At 32.9% G+C, this 13,441-nt stretch overlaps 1 protein-coding gene across 1 annotated transcript in view; it reads left to right on the top strand.

The window, feature by feature from the left end:
• The first annotated feature begins 173 nt into the window (after positions 1-173).
• The window catches only part of LOC110997400 (histone-lysine N-methyltransferase eggless), a 29,594-nt gene continuing 16,326 nt past the window's right edge, over positions 174-13,441 (top strand). The window contains exons 1-13 of the mRNA XM_045631278.1: positions 174-2,619; positions 2,840-2,976; positions 3,738-3,788; positions 4,662-4,737; positions 4,966-5,040; positions 5,795-5,955; positions 6,756-6,791; positions 7,045-7,111; positions 8,645-8,841; positions 9,747-9,901; positions 10,602-10,717; positions 11,559-11,692; positions 13,019-13,048. Coding sequence (XP_045487234.1) covers positions 477-2,619; positions 2,840-2,976; positions 3,738-3,788; positions 4,662-4,737; positions 4,966-5,040; positions 5,795-5,955; positions 6,756-6,791; positions 7,045-7,111; positions 8,645-8,841; positions 9,747-9,901; positions 10,602-10,717; positions 11,559-11,692; positions 13,019-13,048 — 3,378 coding nt within the window. The 5' untranslated portion in view covers positions 174-476. The remainder of the gene's footprint in view (positions 2,620-2,839; positions 2,977-3,737; positions 3,789-4,661; positions 4,738-4,965; positions 5,041-5,794; positions 5,956-6,755; positions 6,792-7,044; positions 7,112-8,644; positions 8,842-9,746; positions 9,902-10,601; positions 10,718-11,558; positions 11,693-13,018; positions 13,049-13,441) is intronic.

Below are 13,441 nucleotides of genomic sequence, written 5' to 3'. Positions count from 1 at the left end.
GACAGTTTGGTTGGAACTTCAAGCTTATATGTATGTTATAATATTTTTAATAAACAGTCTTCACGCGTGATACTCACTTTCTATCTTTGTAATTAAGAAATTACAGGTGAATTGTCATAAGCACAGAAGTCAAGTAAAGACGTGATTTGTGACTTTAGATTTCATATCACATTCACATATGTCATAGTTTTGAAAATTTGTGAGCTGTTTAGTAAATAGTAACAATAATTTTTAATATAGAAATAAGAAAACATCTCGTTCCTGCATATTAATTGCTCTTGGTTGCCGTATACAATAATAAGAATCTCTAACTAAAAAAAAATGCGATTTGTCGGTGTTAATTTTATGTCTTTAGTGTAGCCGTATTTTGTAAGGTTCATATTTATTATATTCAAGTAACCTAAAACCAAAATTGTCCGTGTATTGTTATTGTTATGAACAAATTTTATATACTATAAATAAAACTTTTTGAAAATATGGATTCTTCTTCATCAGAAGCTAGCAATGCTAGTAATAATGTTGATATGAACGTTTTATCTAATAGTAGCGAGAATAAAATATCAAGAATTCAATCTCTTGATGTAATAGTTAAGCCTTTGACTTCAATAGAAAATTTGAATGAAAAGCAAACCAACTGTGTTAGCCCAGGTGAAGACATAGAACTAAAATGGTATGATTGCGATGATAATGATGAGCAGAGTGTAGAGGACTTAGCTGATGAAATGGAATTACTGAAAGATTCTGAAGATGAAACTATTTCTAAGAAGGAAAGTCGGCCTAAATTAACCATGACTGACAGTAAAATGCTTAGTGAAAATTCAGTAGCACTAGAGGATTCTGATAATGATATCTTAAATAGCATTGAAATAGAGGAATCAGAATTACTAAAAGATAAACCTTTACTTACTATTGATGATAACTCTGTTTCAGTGAATACAGGAATAATAAAAAAAACTCTTAAAGATCCCAATGTTATGTTGGAAATACCCACATACATAGATATTAGTAACAGTGATTGTCAATTGAATGATACATTTAATATTATGGATTACAATAATGATGAAGATTTAGTAAAAAATAAAAAAAGATCTTCTGAAAATGTTAAAAAAATTGAAGAAGACCCATCTAAATCTAGCCACATAGTGAAATCGCAAAAAAATGAAGAAACAATAGTTGAAATTGAGGCTGATAAAATGAAAAGAATACCATCCAATATAGAAGATGATCTTTTGAAATCCCCTGAAAATGAAGAGAACTTACTTGATGATGAACCAATATTAATTGATTCTGAGGATCCAGAACCTGAAATTATTAATATTATAGAAGATGATGATATATTAGAGCCAACTCCAAGCACATCCAATACTATCTCTGTTCTATCACACCATGAAGATTTGCAAGAAACCCAGAAAAGATTTACAACAGAATTGAATGATCTCAATAGAATGTCTCCTCAGAAATGTGATGCATCAAATGACAGACCTACTTCAGATACTGAAGACCTTGATCAGTCTGATAATAGTTTCTTATCTGATATAGATGTAATTCTGCCAACAGACCCAGAAAATATGACCAAAAATGAAGATACTGTTTTATCGTTAGGAAATATAGCAACCCAAACTAATTTGACAGTTAAATCAATAGGACTACAAGTAACAGCTAAAGAAAATGACAAAGAACCCTCTATTGAATTGCCATCTGATAAATACATAGAAAATGAGTGCATTCTTTCAACCAGTGACATAGGCCATAAAATAGATGAGTGTATGACAACTGTAGCTGAAACCAATAATAAATCAAATATGTGTGTTAGCACTCCTACAACTTTATCATGTCACAATAAAGATCAAATTTTAAACCAAAAACCAAGAGATAATTTAAAAGCAATGCAAGATAATATACAAATATCTAGCGAGAATGTGAAAGATCCATTGTTGTCCAAAGACATACAAAATAATGATAATTTTCATCCACTATCATCAAAAGAAATTGGAAATGATGAAATTTTAAACACCTGTAAAGAAACTATACATAACTGCTTGGACCAAGACAATATTTCTTCATCATCAAAAGATCTAAAACATCAAGATCATAAAACTCCAAGCACATCAATAGACTCTGGGGAAGAGAATTCAAATTTAATTTCTGAGATTGCATTAGAAAATACTAAAGTCGATAATGACAGTACAACAATTCTAAAAGACCTAAGGGTAGACCACCCTGCACTAGATGATACCAAAAAAGAAGAAGCCATGAAACCAGATGATGCCGTTCCAAGTAAACCTAAAGATCTCAAAGATGCAACTTTAAAATTGGATAATGCTGTTCTATCCACATCTAGGAACCTCAATATGACAAATGATGCTATTTTATCCTCATCCAAAGTGTTAATCCAGAAACTAGATACAATTCAACCCATTGAAGACCAAATACAGAAAGTTAAAGAAAGCACAGACCCCATTCCTTCTACCTCAAAAACTGATGAAGATGCACAAGATACATCAGACAGTCTTGGACTCTTGGCTGAATCATCTCATATGATGGAAGACGATGAGGATCAAGAAGAGGACGAAGAGGCTGATAATGGGGATGATGAAGAAGAATTTGATCCAGAATATGGTGAGCACATTTTCACAGTCTTTAATTTATACCAGATAGTCACGCTGAAGTCTTAACATATTTTCCATTTGTGCTATTAACAGAACCCTGGAGTATGTCAGTACAAATCAGGAGGAAACCTGGCATGTCTTAGACCTAAAATCTACATACATTTGTGTACATGTATGTGACTTTAAAATATATATATTTTAAAATCATATATATACATATTTCATTACAGAAAGCAGTAACCAAATGACAGTTGAACAGTCGGAGGATTCAAATACCCGTCAATCAGAATTAGATGGCAAAGAAACCAAAGAGGATGAAAAAATTGCTGACAGGCCGTTTGAGTTTAGTGTGCAGAAGGATGATCAGGTATTCACTAATCTAGCATAAACATAAACTCTAAACAGATCAAAAACATTGTTTTAAAATATTTTCAATGTAGTAGAATGTAGTATATGCGTGTATATTATGTTTGTACAAAAAACTACAAGCCCTTTTTTTCAATCTTACAAGTAAATCACAATATTTGAATTAAAAGAATGTATATAAATATACTTATTGACAGAATATGAAGCATAAAAAAAGTTACTGTTAATAAAAGGAAAATAATTTCAGTTTATACTTGAAATAAATTGTTGCTATGTTATTATTATTTCTAAAACACCTGGATTAGTAAAACAATATTTTGTTTCTTATATTTATATTTATTAAGGGCTAAGAATAAGTATGCCGTCATACATGCATGCAAGTACTTGCATAACGGAAACGCGGCTGTTTTAAGATCTTATTTGTATGTATGTATAATATATCTATATCTAACAATATATATACTATATATTCTTAGATAGATTTACGCAGATTTGCCGGACGGACGTTAGTAAGATTGATTCGCATTGTAAAATAACTTCACTTCGAGTTTCATTTCAAGATTAGCGTCGGTGGTCAGACTTCAGTACAAGACAAACAACATACAGCTATTGGACGCTTATAATATTATGTTTGCAATAAGACCATACATTTAATCCTCCTTAGAGAATCAGAGAATAAACACATAAATTAGTTCAAAGCTCAATATATCAAAATATGCATAGATGTCGCTATTATAAAAGTATAAATATTAAAACTTCCAGCAAGAAGAAAGTACTAATGAGGCTAACGAAAACGAAGATGCCGAGGAAGTGGTATGTAATTGTTGATTGTTACACTTAAATTTTACAGCGTTTTGTCTATGACTTAAATTTAATAATAGATTTATTGAAGTAAATGTGATGTAAAATTCGTGATACACTAATTGTATTTCCTGTTTCTTTGTGGAAATATTTCTTGGAAATCTTAGCAATTATGTTTAAAGAGAACCCATTCTCGAGGTGAAGGCCTCCTCCAATAAGGACCGGGATTTTCCTTTTCCATTAAACATTTACATACTTATTCATATAGGGATATGAAAACCATACTTGTACTGTTATAGTTAGTTAGTTGTTATAGTTTTACAGCTACGGATAGTGCAATCCACGAAGACGAGCCCCACTATTCCTCCTAACCGTTTATAGTATACGTGTGCAAGTTTCCGTCAATGTTTGAGTGTTACGCACACTACAATGAATCGCTGACGGTTCGCAAGTGACGCTCGATGCAAACTCCCCGCACCCCGCGATCCTCTCAACCTAAAATTGGTGGGGCGCGTCTTCATGAATTGTACTATCTAAAAACTGTCTGATTAAATATCCCGTATTTCCTAACTCCTACTCCTCCTACTGAAGTTGTAGGTTCGATCCCCGGCTGTCCACCAATGGACATTTTGTCTATGTAAATATCACATTCGCTCGTACGATGAAGGAAAAACATCGTGAGGAAATCGGCTTATCTTAGACCCAAATAGTCGACGGCGTGTGTCAGGCACAAGTGGCCGATCACCTATTTGCCTATTAGATTGACAAATGATCATGAAACAGATACAGAAGTGTGAGGCTCAGACCTAAAAATGTTAAAGCCGATTTATTTTATTAATATAGGTTTTAGTGTATGGTATTATAATTTTTTTAAATGTTTTACAGACTGTCGAAGCACAGGATTCAATTGACATAGAATCTAAAATATCTGACAATTCTGATGACGAAAATAAATGTAAAGGTACGTTGTTTTTTTTTTAATAAAGTCATGTTTTTATAATCATTTATTTATTATATTAAACATAACCAATAAAAATATAGTGTTTAGTAATAAAAATAATTAAAAATTAATAAAAAATAATTTAAAAATTTGTTGTTAAAAACAAAGGAGAAGAAGTAGAATATCCTTAGATTAATAATAATACCTCTAATTGAATTGTAAAAGATCTTTTATCATTACACCGATCAGATTTACCAGAGGAAAAAACTGAAACATCTCCCAGCGCTGTCAACACAAATGTTGTTGAATTAGATTCCGAGGATGGTAAGTGATTTTATCCTGATACCTAGATAATTGGTTTAAAGACTTTATTTTTTCAAAACAGACAAAAATCTAGATAGATAATAAAAACTGAAAGAAGTACTCTCTGAACTGATATTTTGTAATTAAACCTGTTAAACCTGATTAAAATGGCTGGACTATTTAAATCAGATTTAACAGGAATAATTGAAAGGAATGAAGAGGTATAAAACTGACACTTGGATCACAAGCAAGAGGTTCACCGGATGTTAAGTGATCCGCCCATGGACACTCACATTGCCAGAGGGCTCGCAAGTGCGCTGCCGGCCTTTCAAGAATTGGTACGCTGTTGGAGGTGGCCTAAGGGGCCGTTCAAGTATTACGTAAATACTATTGGGGTATGGGGGTAGGGGGTATTTACTTTTTTACACATATTACCCAAACATTGTCTATTCTGAAAACGAGATACTTTTCTGAGGATTCCAACAAATTTTATACGTTTTTTGTTCCATTATTTTTGGGAGTTTTGCTTATTTTTGCTGACAAGAGGAGGGGAGGGGAGGGAATCTGCTTATGTGCGGATGGTATTTTGTAGTCTGAGTCCTTGACGTCTGATAACGAAACTCAGCTGCAGCTATGTATTATATATGTATTTATATATCATAAATATGAGTTGTTGTTTTTATATAGACTGCATTTGACCTACGTCCGATTATAGAAAATCTACGATATACCAATAGTTACACGAAATAATTATTTGTAATGTTTTATCATTTAGATGTTCAAGAGACAAAAGACGATTCGAATGTGACGTCAGTGAACCTCCCGGCCGGTATAGATGTCATTGCGTCTCACTCTAGCATAGCGAATACCGATATACGAGTGAAAGAGGGGGAGATAGTCATAAGCGGTATACCGAAACCGGCGGCTTGTAAAGTTGTAAGTAAATAGTATAATATGGCTATTCGTAAAATGTTTGAGTGTTGTTTTTCTAAAGACAAAGCAGTTTAATCTGTGTTGTCGGTCAATAAATGTCACTGAGAGTAGAAATCTACACTTAATGAATCCCGTTATCGGTATGTTGCAGCAAACTAGCTTAATTAGCCGTTCAATTAACATCCCAGCCGTTTAACTAACGGCCTGAAAGATATTCTGCCATAGCGTTTATTCTAATTGAGTCAAATTCACATTATTATTGTACTTGTTGTTTTTCATGAAACTTTGTATCACACCATCAAAGTTGTGGTTTGCCGACGCCATATTGACAGTTTGAAGAGTTTTCTTTCGAGTTTGAGAGAAGTAATGTCGTCAATCCAAGTCATTTGCTTAGCTATTTAATCAACTAGCTGAATATCTTTTAGGCCGTTAGTTAAATGGCTAGGCTGTTAATTGAACGGCTAATTAAGCTAGTTGGCTGCGACAGATACATAGGTATCTACGCACGTACTCTGACTCTTTATTGGTCGTTACGATACAAATCTAAAAGTCTACAAATATATGCTTTTTTATTGTGACACTCCGTACTACTTACGTTTCTTTACGCAATACGCAGATTTTTAATTTATACCTATCCCATTATCGATAAGCACCTCTACAATTCTTACGCACCTCATTACACCAAGATATGTAAGTGCGAGCGAGACAAACAGATGCATATCGAACCTTCTTGGTCTTTTATAACAGGAAACTAAATTTTTAGTCTATGGTTACGGCTTTCCTAATATTACATAAATTTACAGGCGAGACTGAATACAGCGGAGGTGTCTATAAAAACGGTAAGTTAATTTTATTGGAGTTAAGTTGTTTAAGAATCCCATAATTTATTTAAATACGTTTTACTTTATGATAATAAGATGTGAGATGGTCTGGTTTGATTTCTTAAAATTGTTGTATTCCGTGATTAAAACGTTTTCCCTCATTTGTCTCGAATGTTTTACATCAGACCATAGTTAATTGCGTAAACCAATGACAATATAGATTTTGATAAATTATTATAGGCTTATGATATTTTAATTCTAAAACTTTCAGACAAAAGTCGCACTATTCGAAGTATTTAATTTGGATTCTGATGAGGACATGGAGGTTGATAAACAAGGTATTTATGATGAACATGAAACAATGCTATTAAACCACAAATTATAGAAAAATAATCGCAACACTTATTACTTGTACGCGTACTTACCTAAATAATATGAATAAATGAGCATAATTATTAAAATTTTGCTTTGAATGAAAGTCTGTTAAGCGCTTTGTAATATCATTGGTGGCATGTTGAAGTTGACGATGTTATGTGACTGTAAAAAGGCTCGCGAGTGCGTTGCTGGCGTTATAGGAATCGTACGTACGGACTTTTTGGCAATTTGTCCATGGTCTTCGGTATCATATTTAGTTTCATCTGGTGATAAGGGTGTAAGGATAATTTAGTATTCTGACTCAACTTTCTCCAAAAGTAAAATAAAATTTTTGATAAGATTTTTCTCTTGTTACACAAATGAAGTATAACTTCTAACCCTTGTACGTAAGTTTTTTGTAAGACATTTTTGGCACCACCACTATGTGGAACCAGCTGCCAACTGAAATATTTCCGAACTAATGCGACCTAGGGTTCTTCAACAGAAGAACGTTCAATTCTTAAAAGACCGGCAACGCACTTCCGAGCCCCTTAACGGAAAGAGCGTCCATGTGCGGCGGTATCACTTAACATAACATGAGTCCCCTGCCCTTTGTCCCTGTTAAATAATACCTAAATTAATACTAAACAGAACCAGATAAACGATCAGTTTCTGCAGTGATTATGTATGTTCTCACGAGTATGTAAGTGCGTGCTCCTATTTCACCATGCCTCCTGCTGATAGAGGACAAGTCTTTGTTTTTTAATTTATTTTTTTATTCTTTATTACTCAACTAGCGACCCGCCCCGGCTTCGCACGGGTGCAATGCTGATACTAACTACACTACAGAAAATCTTTGAACGTTGTATATAAAAATGTGGGTTATCCATAAGAGATAGACATATACCATCAGGGACTTTTCTGTAGACCTTTGCAATGTGTACAATACTTAGTACATTATTTTGATAAAACTTGTAGGGTTCAGCCTGCGTTTGCAATGTAAGCGGAAAAAATGTAATTATTTACGACATCACATTAGAAACCTCAAAAATAACAGTACTTCTTCACTATTTAATGGATGTTATTATACATATAAACCTTCCTCTTGAATCACTCTATCTATTGAAAAAAACCGCATCAAAATCCGTTGCGTAGTTTCAAAGATTTAAGCATACAAAGGGACATAGGGACAGAAAGCGACTTTGTTTTATAATACATAATATGTAGTGATATGTCATATGGAACATGGTGTAGTGGTTGCAGCTCCTTACAAAACATTGTGTAAAAAAAACTTGGCGATTAAAAAGAGTGGCGGAGAGTTTATTGCCAGTTCTTCTCTTCCGTTCTACGCCCTTGATTTGAGAACTGGCAGTAAATGTAAAATTAGATTCATTTAAAAAAATGTTGACATTCCCAAGTGTACATTGTGTTACCTATATGAATAAATGAATTTTGACTTTGACTTATCGAATCCTCTTAAATATCTAGACTATAACTTGTCAAGGGTTCCTTTACAGTTGCCGAAGATAGTACTGAAGATACGTCGGCAGTAAAAGACTCTCAAGCGAAACGTATGAAATGTGTCAACGACGCGTGTCCACACCTGTCGAACGTATTTTATGTGGCGGACAGTAGTGCCTTGTCGTTTTACAACGCAAAGAAATTGCGATATATATGCGAGATATGTGCGGAGGCTGTTGTAAGAAGAAATGAGGTAGGTGTTTTGTATTATTCAAAGCTTTGTGGAAAGTATTTATTTTTATTTAGCAAATATTATACAAACAAACAATTACAATAAAAATATAGCCAGAGATGGAATACGTATTTACGAACAATAAAAAATATTCAATACTAAGTAATACCTAATTTGGCCGTGTTGTGTGATGGTGTAAAAGTATGGGTATGTACATAAATGTTGGTATGTGCTCATGATGCGGGTAATTTTAATCTAGTTTAAAATTCGGCCTTTTAGTTGTAGTTTTAGACTTTAATATGATGGCCTAGTTGCTTCAGCGGGCGACTCTCATCCATGAAGTCATAGCTTTGGTCCCAGGCTAGGCACTAGTAGAATAGAGATAGAGAATAATGGAAGAGATAGCTTATTAGCGATAAGGCATCGTTGCATCCCTTATAAATTTTGTGTTATTTGTTTTTTGAAGTTATACTTCTTATGGCGCGTTAGGAATGATGAGGGTAAATTTCTACTATGCGCGCGCACACCGTCACGAAAAACCGACACCCTGAAGTTAGCTATAGTCAACATTTTGTTTAAAATTATAATAGAAAATAAACTATTCAACTATATATATGCATGCAATGTATTAAATACCTTTTTTCTATTGTTAGTGTCGTTTTTTCGACAAATGTAGAATAAAATTTTTGAAAAGATTTTTATATAATGCGTAGATAAGTAAACACACTTTTCTTTTTAAATATAACAAAGTGTAAATAAATAACTAAAAAAATAGTGTAGGAAAACATCGCGAGGAAACCGGCTTGCCTTAGACATAAACAGGCGACGGCGTGTGTCAGGCACAAAAGGTTGATCACCTTGCCTATTTGACTGACAGATGTTCATGAAACATTACAGTCGTCATTATATTTATAAATTCTTTTCAGAGACTCATTGAGGGTATACGTAACTTCGAAAATCTTGTCCTGCTAGATTTGGGCAAAGATATAAAGGATTCAATAGAAGTTCTGGATTCAGACTCTGATGATGACGTGGATCCCGTGGACTTAGCCAAAGAGGTTGTGGGAGAGGAAGGGGCTAAGTAAGTAGAAATAACAATGTCTGGCTATTTTCTCCAATTCTACTTATAAGTTTTAAAAACATCTATTTATACATATATATTCTTAATGCCAAACAGTTATTTGCTGTCAAAATACATATAAAAAAGTGTTTATTCATTTTAAGCCCCTTTTTCGTGGGCTCCAGAAATATTTCTGATTATTGTGGTGACTCACTTTAAGGACGATGGAGGTCGTAATTTCGAATGTACCAGGGATAATTTTCGCATTCGCATAATAGTAGCTATGTACATACATTAGACTGCATAAGTGTATGTACAAAAGCACTCGTCAATTCATATATCATAGTCATATTCTTTATTACTCAAGATGTCATATGGAACATGGTGTAGTGGTTGGAGCTCCTTACAAACATTGTGTAAAAAAAAACTTGGCGATTAAAAAGAGTGGCGGAGAGTTTATTGCCAGTTCTTCTCTTCCGTTCTACGCCCTTGATTTGAGTACTGGCAGTAAATGTAAAATTAAATTCATTTAATATTTCTTTTTGTTGACGTTAAGTGTACATTGTTACCTACATGAATAAATAAATTTTTAATTTGAATTCATCAAAGTCTATATGACAAAGGCTCATACTAGTTTTAATGTGCTTTCCTGAGAATGTAGGTTTCCTTTACAATTCTCTAAAAATTACAAGGGATTTTTTTAATGTCTACTGTATTTTAGGTTACTTAAAGAACAATTAGCTGATATATTTAACGAGCAATGGGATAAATACAATATGGAAACCAGATTATTGGAAAGTGTTGATAGTTTGAAGACGGAAATGGAGGACCTTGAGAGTAAGTTAAATATTGTATTTCCTTTTGAATTGTATAGACAATATATTGTGTATTATATAGGGATTTTGATTTTTTTTTTATTATCTATGTTGACAAAAAATTATAACTAGCCCTCGCGAACTTCGTGTTTCCTAAATGCCTAGACTAGCTTTTTAGTACCAACATGGAACATTTTGCTATGCTACCCCAGACTGTTTGGTTTTCCGGAATGAAAACTTTTTAGGATTTTCTGTAATTTTTCTCTTTATAAACCTCACCAGTTCAAGTCATAACATCTTAACTAATAAATAAAAAATAAGGGTTGATCGTAGAGGGTAGATGAAAATTAGTATGCTGTATTTTATTATTATTATTGTGTTTATTTATTTTTATAATAAGTAAAAACAAAAAATTTTGTCTAAAAAATTAAATAAATATTTTAGGGTGGCCACTCCTTATCACTTAGGGGTTTGAAATATAGATTGTAGCAGATTCTGAGAATATGCATATAAAAATTCGGGTTGCCTGGAAGAGATCGCTTGTTAGCGATAAGGCCGCCCGTTGCATCCCTTGTAATTTATATATATTGTGTTATTCGTGTTTCTTTCTAGCAACGAAGTGTAAATAAATAAATAAATAAAAATTCATTAGAATCGGTCGAGCCGTTTCGGTGGAGTATGGCAACGAACATTGTGACACAAAAATTTTATATATAGAGATGACACATATCTGCCGATATTAAATCCAAAAATATATTTTTTTAATACCCTATAGGCCCCGCGTTGGCTTAATCCGGCAAAGTCTAAATCATAAACACTATTTTCATGAATCGTGTATTTAAAGTATTTAAATATTTCTCTAGGACAAAGCAAAGAAGTAGACGAAATGCTGAAGCAATGTCAAAAATCGACAGACAATTTTCGTAACGAGTTATATGCCACATTCAAGCCTGACATAAAGCAATTACCACCTCTTAATATATCTGATACGAATCAGGTGAGTGTGCTTCAAATTTCTGTATGTTTCGGGATATTTTGTTTCTAATTTTTTCTATAAAAAAAAATTCTTCCCCCTACTAGACTGTCTAAAGTTAGTAATTCTTTTTTAGGAAAAGGGATACTCTTCTTTAATAAAATCCCAAAGGCTCTTTTATCTCTGCCTTTTATTAAATTTAAGAAATGTATTAAAGAAGCTGTGTAAAAAGGCTTACTATAAAGTTAGTGATTATCTAGTTGATATAAGGGCCTGGGACTAGTGCGGGGCAGGCTACTTCGAAATTAATTGGCTATATTTGTTTTAAATATTGTTGAATTGTTTGATGATTTGCTTTTTTTGAAAAGAGTACCGAGAGTTTTTTACGCCGGGTTTTTTCTCAACACCCTCTGTCTTCTTTCCCGATGAGTAGAGATGTCAACAGGCTCGAATTTAATGACGTGGAATAAGTGATACAATGATGATCCTATGTTTCAAAATAAACGTATTTTTTTTTATTTTTAATAGGCAAGTAAATTTTTCGTACCTGACACACGCCGTCGATTGTGTCTAAGGTATGCTACCTCTGTGGTATGGTTTCCGCTCGATGTTTTCCTTCACCATACGTGATGTATCTGCATATATACACTATACGAGTGTTAAATGCGCACATGGGCAAATAGAGAGTCATCAGGCTAACTGAATATAATGAAAATGAAATTGATGCATGTTGTATACGGAAAAAGTTCCCAGTGAAAATGTAACGGATAATCACTATAACTCTTTAATCTTATCTTATTTTATATCTTTAAACGAGCAATTCTTGTATATATATATATAATTGGAATCTCGGAATCAGCTTCAACGATTTTCATGAAATTTAGTATACAAAGGGTTTCGGGGGCGATAAATCGATTTAGCTAGGTATCATTTCTAGAAAATGTCATTTTATTTGTGTTTTATCAACTTAAACATAGAATTGCTCGTTTAAAGATGTCAGTCAAATAAAAACTTAAATATGAATATAATTATCTTTATTCCATAATTATATTCATATTTCATAATTTTATTAGTAAGTAATTTGTACTTAAATGAAATTTCCAAAAAGCACGATTTATAAAAAAAAATGCCGAGCTAAGCTCGGTCATCCAGGTCCTAATAATTAAATGCAATCCTTGTTTGGATTTGTGCCCAGGTTTCTGTATTTTCTTTATTAGCTCCTTACTCCAAGAAAATTAATTTTGCGTAAGGGTCCTTGGGTAACTTCGCAGTTGAAAAAACGTTCGATGATCTCTGGAGATAATTTGTATTCAAATGAACTTAAATCATCTTCTAATTGGTTGTTTACAGGTTACGTGCCCTGAAACACATAATATGGAGGTATGTTATGGAGTTTATAGATTTTTTTGATTTATGGTTTACTGATTTGGTCACGCATTCTCATTTAATTTAATATTATGAGACACATAGTACATGAACATTAAGTTATATAAGATTTATTCTAAAATGCATCAAAATTACATTGACTTAAAACTATTTAAAACGTTGATTTTATCTATAAATATAGTTTTAGAGATTACGTACGTTTGTATATATACTTCAAACGTACGCAGTTTCTCAGTAAAGACGTACTTAAACACGTGTTGATATTATTAATAATGTCAACTACACGTTCAACCAATAAGATATAGGCGCATTTGATTGTTCTCACAATAATACTTGATATATAGCTTAGGGCAATATATCAAGTTTCTTATTTTATTATTATAACAT

The sequence above is a fragment of the Pieris rapae genome, chromosome 15 (assembly GCF_905147795.1).
Source record: "Pieris rapae chromosome 15, ilPieRapa1.1, whole genome shotgun sequence".
In the NCBI taxonomy this organism is placed as follows: Eukaryota; Metazoa; Arthropoda; class Insecta; order Lepidoptera; family Pieridae; genus Pieris; species Pieris rapae.
The sequence above is the reverse complement of the archived record's forward strand: the minus strand, read 5'-3'. Positions and strand labels throughout refer to the sequence as shown.